The following is a 16,753-nucleotide window of genomic DNA, read 5'->3' as shown; positions in this document are numbered from 1 at the left end:
GCCATGTTATCTACATCAGAATAAGCAGCAGTCTTAAATGATATAATAAATATCAATATGAGACACATTAAACACTTCATACATTTTACGATAAAATTAATATTTGTTAAGAAACAGTAAGTACCAGGCTCTTTGCAAAGGACTTTACCTGGAGTCTCTCACTGAGTCCTCAAATAACCACCATGAGAAAGTTACTAGCAGTATTCCTAATTCCTAAACAGAAGCTGAGATTAGTGAAGGGACTTACTCAAATCATAATGCACAAACTTAGTGGTTCTATCTAAAAAGTGGTAGCCCCCAGAGCCCTTCTTTCTTATTCATTACATTGCAATGTTATTTTGTTACATACCGGAGTCAAATTGTTATTGACAGCTATTTTTCAGTTATCTACATATTCACCTGTAAAACTCTCTAACTTTGACATATGTTCTTCTTTATGTTACACTGTCATGATCAATTTACCTAGCGACTCACGGAAACAGAAGAGACGGCTGGGTATGTGAACAACTGTAAAGTCCAACTTAAGTTTCAGGAGGTACTTGGGAGAGCATGCGGTCTATCTTCTAAAGAAATACAGCCTGAGCCCACAGATCATAGCGCTTGGCTAACAACAACAAAAACTAGTAGATATAAGTTCATTTTAGCCATGGGCAAAGGTAGTTCTTTCGCGCTGCAAATTATTGTAGCTGTTGTCACTTGTCGGCGGAAACGCTCCCTTATCCCTACCACTGCTCTCTTGGTCTCCTGACCCCCATTCGCACTGCCTTATCTTGGAATCTGCTCTTCTGCATGTATTTCCTATCCCGTCCTGTGCTCTCCTTCTGTCTCCCAGCTGACACCGCCAAACACCTCCGGGGGTGTATGGAGGGCACCTTTCGAGACGCCACAGTTCACCAATCCCATCCAGAGAGTCTTGAAGGCACCTTTTCAGGTGGAGAGAACACACAGGAAACCCCTTCGCTTTTCCGGAGATTACTGGGCTCCCCCTTCTCACCCCCCCGCCCCCGGCGCCCGCAGAGCAGCGGAGCCCGCAGGTCTGGGGTCACTCGCGGTCGCTCTGCGGCCGGGACGAGGGAGACCGCGGTGGGTCCCTGACAGACGCCGCCCCTGGCCCGGCTCAGCCCCGCGGGAACCTGTGATTCCGGCCCCGCCAGCCCGGGTTACCTTGTCGTTGTCCAGCCGCGTCTCCAGGATCTTATGCAGCTTGCGCGACAGCGGGTTGTTGGTCGTCGACGAGGTCCCGCCTGCCCCATTGTTGAGGCCGTTGGCAGCCCCGGTCGCAGACACTGCGACCACTTCCCCGCTGCCCTCGGCCATAGCGCTGCGCGTCCCGCCCCTTGCTGCCACCTCAACCAGGCAAGGACAGCAGCGGCAGCGCGAGTATTGCGCATGTGCAGATCGGCCGCGCATGCGCATCGGCCCCGGAAGGCTCCACCGGGTAACCCTGCCTGGGCTCCCAGAAGGGTGAGGAGTGGAGAAGAAGTAGGGGGCGGGACAAGATCCTCAGGTGGGAGGAGAAAATTTCTAGGATTAGAGAGGACTTGGAAACTGTGAGTCTGCGACGTTCTGAGAATTAGATGACAGCCAAATGTAATTTGTAAAATACACCAAGACTTGTGCCTGGCATATACATTCAGTATAAGTTAACTGAAAGTTTAAATTAAATTTGCCTTATCTGAATTCATTTTTTTGAAAATGATGTGTTGAAGGCATAGTATGTGCCAAGTACTCTGGTAGGCACTGGAGAATCTACATTGTATGTCTGAAACAGACAAAGCAGTTAATAGATGTTATTAGGCTGTGATGAGTGCTCACGGCATGAAGTAGTACAGTGAAAGAAAATGGAGGAAAAGGCCCACTTCACTCAGGGAGGTTTGGAGAGGAGTTGACACTTAAACTGAGATTTGAAGGAGAGTCAGAATGTGAGGAGAAATCATTCCCAGTTGGAAGAAAAGTGTGTAAGTGTACAGGCCTCAAAACAAGATGAACTTGGCTCTGACACAAATGGACCAGAGCCCATGTAACTATAAAGTAATGGATAAGAAAGTAACAAGTTGAGAAAACGTCCCAGGAAATGCTGAAAAACAAATATCTTTTTTTTTTCTTTCTTTTCTCATTTTTTAAAATTTGGATCAAAATAAAATCCTGGACTTCTGTGAATTATTTGTCAGACACACTATTTGGCTCTTGTCATCAATTTTCCTTGTTTCATATATATCTATGTACATATTTATATTGTATCTCAGACTTAAGGGAAAATTACCTATTACACAGGTCACATAAAGAAAGCACTGACAAAACCACTCATCTCTACTCTAATAAAGAAGAGAAGGCTCAACTATCCAAAAGAAAAAATATACAAAAAGCAACACTATCTAGGTATGGATTCAACAAAAACTACAGAGAACCTAGATGAAGAAAACTTTAAAGTGCTACTGGGAGAACATACAACTTAAATCAATGAAAAAATATATTGTTCTCTTCAACAGGAAGACTCAATATTGTAAGATGTCTTTTTCACAGATAAATTTAAGTTCAGTGTAACCAAAACTAAAATATCAAAGGTGTTCCTAAGGTGTATATATCCAAATGAATCTTGACTACACAAAGCAATAATATAATGTGGAGTTTACAAATATGTACAGTTCAAAGGAATGACAATGATAGCATGCCAAGTCAGGAGTGGTCATGAAATATCACATATTAAATGACTTCCTTATGTGAAATCTCCCAAATAGGTAAATCCACAGAGATAGAAAATAGATTAGTGGTTCTTGGAAGAGGAGTGTTGGGAAGAGAGAATGGGGAGTACCAGCTCATTGTACAGGTTAGTTTTGGGGGAGATGAAAATACTCTAAAGTTAAATTGTGGTGATGGCTGCATAACTCTGTAAATATACTAAAAACCACTGAACTGTACACTTTAAATGAATGAATTGTATGGCATGCAAGTTTCATCTCAAAGCTGTTTTTTAGGCCAGGTGTGGTGGCTCACACCTGTATTCCCAGCACTTTTGGGAGGCTGAGGCAGGGGATCGCTTGAGTTCAGGAGTTAAAGACCAGCCTGGGCAACATAGTGAGACACTGTCTCTACAAAAAAAAAAAGAAAAGAAAAAAATTACAAAAACTAGTCAGGTGTGGTGGTATGCCTGTGGTCCCAGCTACTTGGAAGGTTGAGGTGGAAGTATCACTTGAGCTCAAGGCTGCGGTGAGTCCATAAACTTCACCTGTTTAAAGTATAAAATATGACAACTTTTAGTTTATTTACAGAGTTGGCAAATATCACCATCATCTAATTTTAAGACATTTTCACTACTTTAAGAAGAAAACTGTACCCATTAGCAATCACTACCCATTTTCCCCTCTCTACCGCCCTAGGAAAGCACAAATCTGCTTCCTGTCTCTATAGATAGCCAGTTTGGGACATTTCATATAAACAGACTAATGATATTGAGTTGTAAGAATTTTTTATATATTCTGGACACTAGTCTTAATGATTTATTGGAAAATATTTTTTGCTACTTTTGCTTGTCCTTTCACTTTCTCCGTGGCATCCTTTGAAGCACAATTGATCTTAATTTGATGAGGTGCAACTTATCAATTTTCTATTTTATTATTTGTGTTTTTGGTGCCTTATTCAAGAAATGATTACCCAACCTAGATCACAAAAATTTATTCCTATGTTTTCTTCTATTACATTGGCACAAAAGTAATTGCAGTTTTGCCATTGAAAGTAATGACAAAATTGCAATTACTTTTGCACCGACCTAGTAAAATTTTATATTGTCAGCACTTATATTAAAGTCTATCTTGTACCTTGAGCTAATTTTTGTGTATGGATGTTAGGTAGGGATCCAGTTTTACTGTTTTAAATGTGGATATTTAGTCATCTCCCACACCATTTGCTGAAAAGACTATTCTTTCTCCCATGTGAGCGTTTCTATAGATTGAGAAAAAGCAAATGATAAATCCAATTTCCATTCATGATTGAAAAAATAAGCAAACCCTTAGCAATTTGAATAGAAAGGGACTTCCTTAATTGGATTGAGAGTATATCCAAAACAAAAAAACCCTATGACAAACATCACACCTAAGGAAATATTTAAAACTTTCTCCTTGACATCAAGAATAAGACAAAAACTATCCACTATCACTGCTATGCGTTATTTCACTAGAGGCTCAAACCAGAATAATAAACTAAGAAAACAGTCATAAAATTTGAGAGAATTTTAAAATTCACACTTTTGTAGATGATGCAATTGGTGTCACTAGAAAATCCAGAAGGATCTACAGAAAAATTGTTAGAATTAAAATAATAACCTATTTCACATATTGTTTTCCAAAACTCCAAAAAGTACAGGATCTTGGAATTCAACTAGCTTGCAAAAGAGGTTGTGTGACTCGTTAGCATCTCATTGCAAAATACGTTTTTACATTGGTCAGAACTTGCTTCATCAGTTAGCATTGAAGAACCTGTAAAAGTGATTGAAAATCCAAGATTAAAAACGATACGGAGCCAGGTCCGGTGGCTCATGCCTGTAATCCCAGCTACTCGGGAGGCTGAGGCAGGAGAATCACTTCAACCGGGAGGCAGAGGTTGCAGTGAACCAAGATTGCGCCACTGCACACCAGCTTGGATGGTAGAGCAAGACTCCTTCTTTAAAAGAAGAAGAAGGAGAAGGAGAAGGAGAAGGAGAAGGAGAAGGAGGAGAAGAAGGAGAAGAAGGAGAAGATGACGACAGAGGAGAAGGAGGAGGAGGAGGAGGAGCAGGAGGAGGAGGAGGAGGAAGAGAAGAAGAAGAAGAAGAAGAAGAAGAAGAAGAAGAAGAAGAAGAAGAAGAAGAAGAAGAAGAAGAGGAAGAAGAGGAGGAGGAAGAAGAAGAGAAGGAGGAGGAGGAGGAGGAAGAGGAAGAAGAAGAAGATATAGAGACAAGGCACAGTGGTTTATACCTGTAATCCCAGCACTTTGGGAGTTAGAGGCAGGAGGATCACTTGAGCCCAGGAATACGAGACCAGCCTGGGCAACATCAAGAGACTCCACCTCTACAAAAAAATTTTAAAAATAGACAGTTGTGGTGGTACATGTTTGTATCCCAGCTAGTTGGGAGGCTGAAGTGGGAGGATCACTTGATCTTAGAAGGCTGAGGCTGCAGTAAGCTGTGACTGCACCACTGCACTCCAGCCTGGGTAACAGAGTGAGAATCTGTCACCAAAAAAAAAAGAAGAAAGAAAGAGAGGGAGGGAGCGAGATGGGGGTGGTGGGGCGGGGGGAGAAAAGAAAAGAGAAAAGAAAAGAAAAGAAAGCAGGAGAGAAAAGAAGAAGGAAAGAAAAGGAGAAGGAAAGAAAGAAAATATTTGGGCTGGGCATGGTGGCTCACACCTCTAATCCTAGTACTTTTGGAGGCTGAGGCAGGCAGATAGCTTGAGCCCAGGAGTTTGAGACCAGCCTAGACAAGACGGAGAAACCCTGTCACTACAAAAATACAAAAATGTAGCCAAGCATGGTACCGCACGCCCCTGTAGTCTTAGCTACTCAGGAGGTTGAGGTGGGAGGATTGCTTGAACCCGGAAGGCGGAGGTTGCGGTGAGCCGGGATCACGCCACTGCACACCAGCCTGGTTGACAGAGTGAGACCTTATTTAAAATATGTTATTGGCCGGGCGCGGTGGCTCAAGCCTGTAATCCCAGCACTTTGGGAGGCCGAGACGGGCGGATCACGGGGTCAGGAGATCGAGACCATCCTGGCTAACATGGTGAAACCCCGTCTCTACTAAAAAATACAGAAAACTAGCCGGGCGAGGTGGCGGGCGCCTGTAGTCCCAGCTACTCGGGAGGCTGAGGCAGGAGAATGGCGTAAACCCAGGAGGCGGAGCTTGCAGTGAGCTGAGATCCGGCCACCGCACTCCAGCCTGGGCGACAGAGCGAAACTCCGTCTCAAAAAAAAAAAAAAATGTTATTTAAGTTATTCGAGGATTCAGGATTTCTTAACTTTGGCACCATTGACATTTGGGGCTGCATATTTTGTTGTTGTTGGGAACCCTTCTGTTCACCGTAGGCTGTTTAGCAGCATTCCTGCCCTCTATCCACTAAATGCCAGTAGCATCCTCCCCAGGTAGAACGATCAAAATGTCTTCAGACATTGCCAATGTCACTGAGGGGCAAAATTGTCCAGGGTTGACAACCACTGTTCCAAGCCATAAGTATTTTAGTTATCTGATATTGCTTAACATGTTACCCCAAAACTAGTATATTTTAAAAAAAACCATCATGGCTTCCGTGAGTCAGGAAATCAAGAGTGACTTGGCTAGGCGGTTTAGGCTCAGGGTCTCTCATGAAGCTGCACTCAGATATTACCTAGGACTGCAGTCATCTGAAAGCTTAATTGGTGCTGGAGGATTCACTTCAAGGTGGCAAACTCATGTGACTGGCATATGCTACTCATTAGAAGGAGGCTCCATTCCTCACCAAATGGGCCTTCCCACAGGGCTATCTGAGTGTCCCCATAACTTGGCACTCTTCCTGCTAGGCATTTACTATGGATATAATGCAAATACTTGCCACAGTATATAAACAAAGATATTTATCATATCATGGTTCGTAATAGAGAGAAAAATAGAGACAGAGAGAGAAATGAAGAGAAAGGAAGGAAGGAAGGGAGAAAGAGAGGCAGAAAGAGAAAGAGAAAGAAAGGAGGGAAGGAAGGAGAGACTAAGGGATGGAGGAGGAAAGAGAGACAACCAAAGTGTCTATCAACAGAGGACTGAACAAATAAATTATGATGCACTCATTCATTCAGCAGAATACTATGCAAATGTTATCTGCTATGAAGGAGATTTAAATGTTAACCTGCAAAGAATTCCACAATATATTATGTGAAAAAGTAAGCTGTATTATGTATGCATGATGAGGTAACTTATATGCATGAAATGGAGAGATACATAGAAATTTAGATTTTTTTTTTTTCAGGATGGCATTCCAGTGGAAGGAAGGCTTCCATTTCCCATTTTGTACCTTTCTAAACTGATTGAAATTTTCTAATCTTATTCATGTATTACTAAATATATTAACAGACATTATTAAGGTAGAGTAACCATGACCCACTTTTCTTGTTTATTTCTGATTCTCTGAATTAACAATTGTAAAAAAGTAAATGAGATAATTTATGAATTAAAATAATATGTGGTAACATGAAAACAGGGAAATTATTTTACTTTTAAATGCTTAAGTATATTTTATGAGGCTAACTATAAATTGTAAGAACTTAAAATCAGTATTTGTCAAGAGTTAAAATAAATTTTCAGGTGTGCCTTATCAGAGACATGTGTGTATGTATCTGTGTATTTTGAAAATAAAGTCTTTTAGTGAAAATGTGAAAGATAATTTTTATAGTAAGCTCCATAAAGTAGTAGAACATTAAAAGAATTAAAAGATATGCTCTGACCTAAATATTTCAATTTAATGGGAGAACAAATACATGCATGTAAAAGAGCAAATGACAGAAGATCCATGCAATAGAGTGAAATGTGGAGATTCTTACCTTCTAAGAAGTGGTTGAGGCCAGATGCAGTGGCTCACCCCTGTAATCCCAGCCAAGGTGGGCAGATCACTTGAGGTCAAGAGTTTGAGGCCAACATAGTAAAACCCCGTCTCTATTAAAAATACAAAAATTAGCCAGGCGTGGTGGTGCGCGCCCTGTAATCTCAATCACTAGGGAGGCTGAGGCAGGAGAATTGCTTGAACCTGGGAGGCGGAGGTTGCAGTGAGCCGAGATTGCACCACTGCACTCCAGCCTGGGCAACAGAGCGAGATTCCATCTAAAACAAAACAAAACAAAACAAAAAAAAAAAAAGAGAAAAGAAAGAAAAAAAAAAGGAAAAGATTGAAAGGAGGGCCTCTCCAAGCTCCTACTCCTCTCCTTTAGATCAAGCTTCTCCAACCTGAGGCCCCCAGACCGCATGGATATGGCCCAGGACAACTTTGAATTCTGCCCAACACAATTTGTAAACTCACTTAAAACATTATGGATTTTTTGCAATTTTTTTTTAGATTGTCAGCTATCATTACTGTTAGTGTATCTTATGTGTGGTCCAGGGAAGCCAAAAGATTGGACACCATTGCTTTAGAGGGTTATTTAAGCTTTCTTGCCCTTTGGCTTCTGAAATAAGAGGAAGTCACTTTGTATTGGCTACTGGGGCTTCATCAAAATATAATATGGCATTTACTAAAGCTATGTCTAGTGAGTCATAGAATTTTCAGCCTTCTACATTTTTCATTGTGTTGATAATAGTAGCTCCCATTATTTAGCAACTATGTTTATTGAAAATCAGGCTCTGTGCTAGAATTTATTATACACTATTTTTATCTTCACAGCTACCCTGCAACGTAAGGATCATTACCACATTATCATGTAATTAGTACTCTTATTGATGAGTAATCCAAGACTAAAGAAACCTTTCCAAAGATGTATGGCTAACTCAGATAACATAGCCAACTACCCCCTAATTGGGCATTTAACTTAAAGGGTTGGGCCGGGCACGGTTGCCAATGCTTGTTATCCCAGCATCTTGGGAGACCGAGGTGGGTGGATTGCTTGAGGTCAGGAGTTTGAGACCAGCCTGGCCAACTTAGCAAAACCCTGTCTCTACTACAAATACAAAAATTAGCTGGGCACGGTGGTGCGCACCTGTATTCCCAACGACTCAGTAGGCTAAGGCAGAAGAACCTCTTGAACCCAGGAGGCAGAGGTTGCAATGAGCCAAGATCATGCCACTGCACTCCAGCTTGGGCAACAGAGCGAGACTAAAAAATAAAGGGTTGTATTACTGCTTTCTCGGTTTTGAGTTGTGTACACCTCTCCATTGGAATGTAAGCAAAAACTTTTGCAGCTAAACATTCAAATGTGTTCTATGTTGGTGTTACCTTGACCAAGTTCTTACCGCCTTCACGCTGACACCAGCATTATTTTTCTAAAACACAGATTTGGTCCTATCACTTTTTTTGCCTTAAAAACCATGATGGTTTGTGAAAAGGGTATCCAGTGGGGATCATCAAAAGAAAAAATAAACAAATAAAAATAAAAAATAAAAAACAGAAGAAAAGATAAAAGTAATAAAACGAAATAAAATAAAAACTGTGATGGCAGTTATCAAATAAATGAATGTTTTATTATAGTATACACAGGACTTCATAATCAGACCTTCATCATCAGATTTCATGTTATCACTCTGGCCTCATTTCTAGGCACTTGCAAATGATTGCGACATTCTGGCCATACTCCATTTGCTAGGCTACAAATGCATCGCAAACTTTCATCTCCTTATGTTAACCCCTACAACCCACTTGTGTTAGTCCATCTGGGCTACTACAACAAAATACATAAACTGGAGAGCTTTTAAACAACAGAAATTTATTTTTCACAGTTGTGGGGCTGGGAAGTCCAAGATCAAGGCACTGGCATATTCAGAGTCAGGTGAGGGCCCGCCTCCTGGTTCATAAATGGCTCCTTCTCACCGTAATTTCACAGGTAGAAGGAAGTGGCTAGTGAGTTCTTTGAGACCTCTTTTGCAAGGACACGTGTCCCAATCATGAGAACTCCACCCTCATGGTCTAAACACCTCCCAAAGGCCATACCTCCTAATTCTAACTTGGGAATTAAGATTTCAACTTAGAAATTTTGCAGGGACACAAACATTCAGATTTTAGCACCACTCTTTCAGGAAAGCCTTCTCTTACGAAACTGGTGATATCCTATTTGTCCTTCAGGCCCCACTCAAACATTTCTTTGTACCTTCATGAAGCACCCTACCTCTCCTGGAGCAGAATTAATTGGTCCCTCATGCAAATTCCTTATCGTATCATTATTTTAAAAATTTATTTTTATATTTGTTGTTCCCCCACTAGACCCTAAGTACCTGGATGATGAGGACTATGTCACTCATCTTTGTCTTCCAATTTCCAGCACAGCATCAGGCACAATATATGTGCCTTAGTAAGCTAAAAGCTTACTCAATGAAAAGGACTGAAATGAAGTTTTATGGTGTTATAAGTTAGGGTTCTTAATCGCAATTGTTAGGAGCAGACTGAAGACAATTTAAATAGAAATGTATTTATTGAAAGAATAGTGGGTAGGTCTTAGAATCAACAAGAAGGAGGAAGAATCAAGCTTGTAAGAGAGGCAAAAACATAAGGAGACTAGGCACACATAACCATCATCAAAATCACTGCACGAAACAACTCATCATGGACCCACTGTGAGATAGACAGATTGCTCCACCCACGCTGAGATGTCTGCAAAATGCTGTAACAATGCCTGGATTATGAAATAAGATGTATAGAAGCTGCACACTTCTGCACGGTTGTGTGAATGACACACAACTGCCACATTTATGTGAGCTATGTCACACCACCATCAGTGGAACTATACAATCAACCTTCTTTTCAGTCCAAGTCTCATACAACAATTCCTCATTCTCAGACAAAGCATATATATTTATACACATTTCCTATTCTCTTTCAGTCTCAACTTTCATCTGGCACACGCATGTCCATGCATATACATAAATACATCGTCTAGTATTAAGGTATAAATATTCATGTACTTTCTAAAGCTCTGCTTGTGTCCTCTTTCCTGATATAGATTCATTCATTCTCTAAAAGCAAAATTCTAACGTGTTCACTTGCCTGTTCATATAGTTCCCATCAGTAAGGCTGCCTTGCTTATTCAATATATACCACATTTAATTCCTCAGTAGCAGGGTCTCCAATTTAAATATCTCAGTTAGTAATTTCATTATTCAACTTCTATGCTGGCAGCTTTAACACACAAACTATCTATTTTCCCTTCTTTCTAGCTGGCCTCCCCAGTCATTATTCTGCATAGCCTTGGCAGTCTTCCCCTTTTAATTGATTGCTATCGATTTTCTTTTCAGAATATATGAGCCCAGGGCCTCTTAGTGGAATTAAGTACCTACCTGTCAGAAAGAATCTGATTTCTGTTAAAATCTTTCTGCTTAAGTTTCCCATGTACACTATGCTGTGCCTTGCCCATCTTACACCTCTGTCTGGAATGCCCTTCCTTTCTTCTTCCCTCGATTAGACTTACTCATTCATTTAGGCTGCTCAGGAGCCTCATCTCCCAAGTGCCTTTCCAGTCAGGCCAGGTGTCCCTTCCGTGTGCTTTCAAATAATCCTAAAGGTTGTTCTCTCACTGTACATTTCACAGTAAAAGTCATTATCCATGTGTTTTTATTATTTCCACTAGTGTGTGAACTCCTGAGGTCAGAAAGCATGTCATTCATCTTTGAATACTAGGTGCTTTATGCAGTTCCTGAAATATAGTAGGTGCTATAGTCTGAATGTTTGCGTTTCCTCAAAATGTGTACGTTGAAATCCTGCCCCCAAGGTGATGGTATTGAGGCAGGACTTACCATTTGACCCAGCAATCCCATTACTGGATATATACCCAAAGGATTATAAATCATTCTGCTATAAAGGCACATGCACACATATGTTTACTGCAGCACTATTCACAATAGCAAAGACTTAGAACCAACCAAAATGCCCGTCAATGATAGACTGGATAAAGAAAATGTGGCACATATACACCATGGAATACTATGTAGCCATAAAAAAGAATGAGTTTATGTCCTTTCCTGGGACATGGATGAAGCTGGAAACCATCATCCTCAGTAAACTGACACAGGAACAGAAAACCAAACACCACATGTTCTCACTCAGAAGTGGGAGCTGAACCGTGAGAACACATGGACATAGGGAGGGGAACATCACACACTGGGGCCTGTCAGGGAGTGGGGGGAAAGGGGAGGAAGATAATTAGGACAAATACCTAATGCATGTGGGGCTTTAAACCTAGATGTTGGGTTGATATGTGAAGCNAGGCACATGCACACATATGTTTACTGCAGCACTATTCACAATAGCAAAGACTTAGAACCAACCAAAATGCCCGTCAATGATAGACTGGATAAAGAAAATGTGGCACATATACACCATGGAATACTATGTAGCCATAAAAAAGAATGAGTTTATGTCCTTTCCTGGGACATGGATGAAGCTGGAAACCATCATCCTCAGTAAACTGACACAGGAACAGAAAACCAAACACCACATGTTCTCACTCAGAAGTGGGAGCTGAACCGTGAGAACACATGGACATAGGGAGGGGAACATCACACACTGGGGCCTGTCAGGGAGTGGGGGGAAAGGGGAGGAAGATAATTAGGACAAATACCTAATGCATGTGGGGCTTTAAACCTAGATGTTGGGTTGATATGTGAAGCAAACCACTATGGCACATGTATACCTGTGTAACAAACCTGCATGTTCAGCACATGTATCCCAGAATTAAAGTAAAATTAAAGAAAAAAGAGGTAGGACTTCTGGGAGATGAATAGATCATGAGGGCTTCACTCTTACAAAAGAGACCAAAGAGAGCTAGCACACCCTTTCTATCATGTGAGAACTCTCCAACAGTCACCATGTTTAGGGAACAGGCCAGGCCCTCATCAGACACCAAATCTGCTGGCATCTTGGTTTTGGACCTCCCAGTCTCCAGAGCTATAAGAGATAAATATTTGCTGTTTATATGTCACTTAGTCTATGCAATTTTGTTATAGCAGCCAGACTTAATTAGCCAGGAAGAATTTAGTAAATATTGTCGAATAAATTTAAAAATTAATATAAATAAATAGATGGACCAACTTTATTTGAATAAATCATGATCCAAATGGAAGCAAATATATTCCATTTTGTTCTTGTTGTTTGAGATAGAGTTTCACTCCAGTCTCCCAGGCTGGAATGCAGTGGCGCCATCATGGCTCACTGCAGTCTCAGCTTACTGGGCTCAGGTGATTCTCCCACCTCAGCCTCTCGAGTAACTGGGACCACAGGTGCATGTCAACCATGCCTGGCTAAATTTTGTGTTTTTGGTAGTGATAAGTTATCTGTGGTGTTGCCTTGCTTAGTCAATATATATTTGATTAAAAATATAAGATTAAAAATGTATGCCCAAGCTGGTCTCAAACTCCTAGGCTCAAACTATGCATCTGCCAAAATACTGGGATTACAGGTGTGAACCACCGCACCTAGTCTCTTCTATTTTAAACGAAGCTGAAAACATAGCATTTCAGGTACATTCTTAAACAGGTCTAAACATTTTAATGGTTGAGATACAGTGAAAATAAAAATATTTTCAATGATTTTTTTTTTTTTACTTATTAATGTTTCAAAAAACTTTTGACTCTCTAAATTTGTATCATTAATATTATAATGTTCAGGTAATATGTGTATTATATATTTTATAGTCATAATTTATACATATTTATTCATATTTAAACTATATGTATATGCTTTGTTATTTTTAAAAGTCTTGGTTTAATACTTTGTGATACAGCAACTGAAAATAGCTATTCTAGTTTCAAGTTCCGTTTATTTCAGTACCTAGTTTGAACACTATCATGTCAAAAAAAAAGAGAAAGAAACCTCTCAACATTTTACAAAGGCACAATATATATTACTATATACTACTTATAAGAAGGTTCACCATAAATAAAATTGCATCTGTAGCCATATTTCATTGTCACCTTTAGAACAGTATTTCCTGGCTTGTAATGTGGGTGTTGAATATCTTGTAGTTGGAATCGAAGGAAGGTCAGCTGTGCCATATTTTATTTTTAATTGTATTATGAGTATTCGGTTTTTTATTTTTCTCTTCTCTTCTTTTCTTTTCTCTTCTCTTCTTTTCTTTTTTTTCTTTTTTTTTTTTTTTTTGAGACGGAGTCTTGCTCTGTCACCCAGGTTGGAGTGCAATGGCGTGATCTCGGCTCACTGCAACATCTGCCTCCTGGGCTCAAGTGATTCTTCTGCCTCAGCCTCCTGAGTAGCTAGGATTACAGGGGCACGCCGCTACGCCCAGCTAATTTTTGTTATTTTCAATAGAGACAGGGTTTCACCACGTTGGTTAGGCTGGTCTTGAAATCCTGACCTTGTGATCAGCCTGTCTCAGCCTCCTAAAGTGCTGGGATTACAGACGTGAGCCACCGTGCCCGGCCATGAGTATTATTTTCAATCTGTGGCTTCTCTAAAGGAATCTCTTTAAATCTATCTGTAATTTTGTAAAGACGAATTTAGTTAAAATTAGATGACATAATCTATAATGCCAACTAACTGGGTCCCTCATAACCTGAAAACTCAATGAAAGGCAACAAAAAGTGAAGCTTCCCCTCAACCTCTCAGCATTATGGAGCTTCCACGGTACCCTCAGGAAGCCTCCTCTACTGTCCATGAAATGCGACATGTGACCTTGAAATGTAGACAATGAAGGCATTCAATCAATAGAGTACATTTCATACTGCTTTTTTTCACCTTGAAGATGAAAAATTAAAGCTCAACAGAAGCTTTGACATCTTCTCACACCCCCATGCATTCTCTCACCTACATCCTGGAGTTTATGCTCCACTTTGGAGGACGTTAGTGTAGAGAATCAAATCCACACTGCTGTCTCTGGCTTCCAGGTGCTCTATAACTTGACCTCAACCAACCCCAGCATGGCCTATATTTCACTCTCACTGCTGCCCTATGTTGAGTTTCTACTGCACTCCAAGAGTTTTAATCCTGTTTCTTAACATGCCCAGTGCTTGCCCTCCTCACCGTGCTCAAGCCTTCTCTTCTACCTGCAATGTTCTGCCCCTGTTACCCCTGTTTCACCACCTACCGGGTTTCTCCTTCATTAAACCTCCTTCCATCTGGGGTATCATTTTTTTAAACCTCATCTGAACAAAGATGCATAGAACCGAAAGGTTCTCTTTGACATCTGAAGTAGAAATAATTATGCACATGTATTACCTCTTCTATGAGTAGATTATAAACACCTTAGGAAGGGGCACCAGGGGCTGGTCACAGTGGCTCATGCCTATAATCCTAGCACTTTGGGAGGCTGAAGCAGGCAGAATACGAATTCAAGAGATGGAGACCAGCCTGGCCAACATGGTGAAACCCCATCTCCACTAAAAATACAAAAATTAGCTGGGCATGGCGGCACGCACCTGTATTCCCAGCTACTCAGGAAGTTGAGGCAGAAGAATCGCTTGAACCCAGGAGGCAGAGGTTGCAGTGAGCCGAGATCGCACCACTGCACTCCAGCCTGGCGACAGAGCAAGACTCCAGCTGAAAAAAATTAAATTAAATTAAATTAAATTTTAAAAAGGGGTACCAGATCTCATTAATTTTTCTGTTCTCAACAATTACCCTGCAAACTTTTGGCATATAACAGATATCCATTTGGAAGCAGTATGATAAAATGAAAATATATGGTTTTAGAATGAGGGATACCTAATTCATGGACAAAAGGTTAGCATAATTGTGAAAAGTTTGGAAAGGAAGAATTTTCTATCATTTAGAAAGAGGGTGGTCATACATTCACTCTCACTAGAGGAAGTGAAGCAAGGCCCAGCTGACAACCCCAGAGATGTAAAAGAAGAGACTTCTCCATTTGGTGGAATATCAAACTGAAGTTCCTTTCAACAGCAGGAATCTATGGTTTGAAGCAGAAAGAAATGCCACATTTCTAAAGGCTACTTCCAAGTAGAATGCTGTTACATTTTATAGTCACCTGTTATGTCTCAATTCTATTATATAATTGTAATATATGATCTCAGATCTTATTATTGACTAACATATGTACAAAATACCATTTTAAAAATGAAAAGTGATTTTAGATTTTGATAGGTTTTAGATTTCAATAGAGTTGGTCATCTTTTTTATGTGATCCAGCTCAGGAATGGATTATGGTTCAAGTTTATTTTAGAGGAGGTTGTCCAGCTGACAACAAGAAATATCAAACCAGCCAGGTGCAGTGGCTCACCCACTTACTTGGGAGGCTTCCAGCTACTTGGGAGGCTGAGGTAGGAGGATCACTTGAGCCCAGAGGTTGAGGCTGCAGTAAGCCTTGATCATGTCACTTCACTCCAGCCTGGGCAACAGAGTGAGACTCTGTCTTAAAAAAAAAACAAAACCCGAAAGAAAAGATACTAAACCTGTTAATTAAATGTAATATCATCCAGCTGTTACCAGAAGTACAGCCTTGAGTATGAATTCTCCAGGAACTTGGTGTTTTGGACAAAGAATTGGACAAAACACACAAACTAACAAAGGAATAAAACACAGGAACAGGAATGAAGCAGTGAAAGCTGGGATTTATTGAAACATACAAGCATTCTACAGGGTGGGAAATCTTTACGGGAGGCAGAGGGACTGATGGTCTTTCCTTCTGTAACTGCTTCATGCTGATTGGGGCATAGTCCCTACCTACTGGTGACCACAGAACTCTCGCCCTGCTCTGTCTAAAGGAGATGTTAGTGCCAGAGGTGTTTAAATCAGACCAATTCCATCTTGAGTAGGGGTTGGGTAAAATGAGGCTGACACCTACTGGGCTGCATTCCCAGACATTAAGGCATTCTAAGTCACAGGATGAGGTAGGAGGTCGGCACAAGATACAGGTCATAAAGTGTAGGAGATTGTTCATCGTGGTGGGAAAAATCGTAGAAAGATGCAAACCTTCTTGGAAGGCCAGGAGGTTTTGTAAAAGCTTCAGAAAAGGATTTGACTGAAGGCAGCCAAATTCTCTTATCTAGGAGGCATAAATAATTCACAATGCAATAACATATAATTATAGGGTTGAGCATGTAATCAAGAAATAACCATAAAAATGGAAAACCAGCAGCCCCTGGGGCTGCTGT

The 16,753-nt window shown here is 40.6% G+C and overlaps 1 protein-coding gene across 1 annotated transcript in view; it reads right to left on the bottom strand.

Moving 5' to 3' along the window:
* The window catches only part of COG6 (component of oligomeric golgi complex 6), a 97,261-nt gene extending 95,869 nt beyond the window's left edge, over positions 1-1,392 (bottom strand). Inside the window, exon 1 of the mRNA XM_017854154.1 lies at positions 1,165-1,392. Within this exon, the coding sequence (XP_017709643.1) occupies positions 1,165-1,317 (153 nt within the window). The 5' untranslated portion in view covers positions 1,318-1,392. The remainder of the gene's footprint in view (positions 1-1,164) is intronic.
* Between the last annotated feature and the right edge of the window lie 15,361 nt (positions 1,393-16,753).

This window comes from Rhinopithecus bieti, unplaced genomic scaffold (assembly GCF_001698545.2).
Source record: "Rhinopithecus bieti isolate Rb0 unplaced genomic scaffold, ASM169854v2 scaffold_35538, whole genome shotgun sequence".
Lineage (NCBI taxonomy): Eukaryota > Metazoa > Chordata > Mammalia > Primates > Cercopithecidae > Rhinopithecus > Rhinopithecus bieti.
This window is presented reverse-complemented; position numbering and strand designations above follow the sequence as displayed.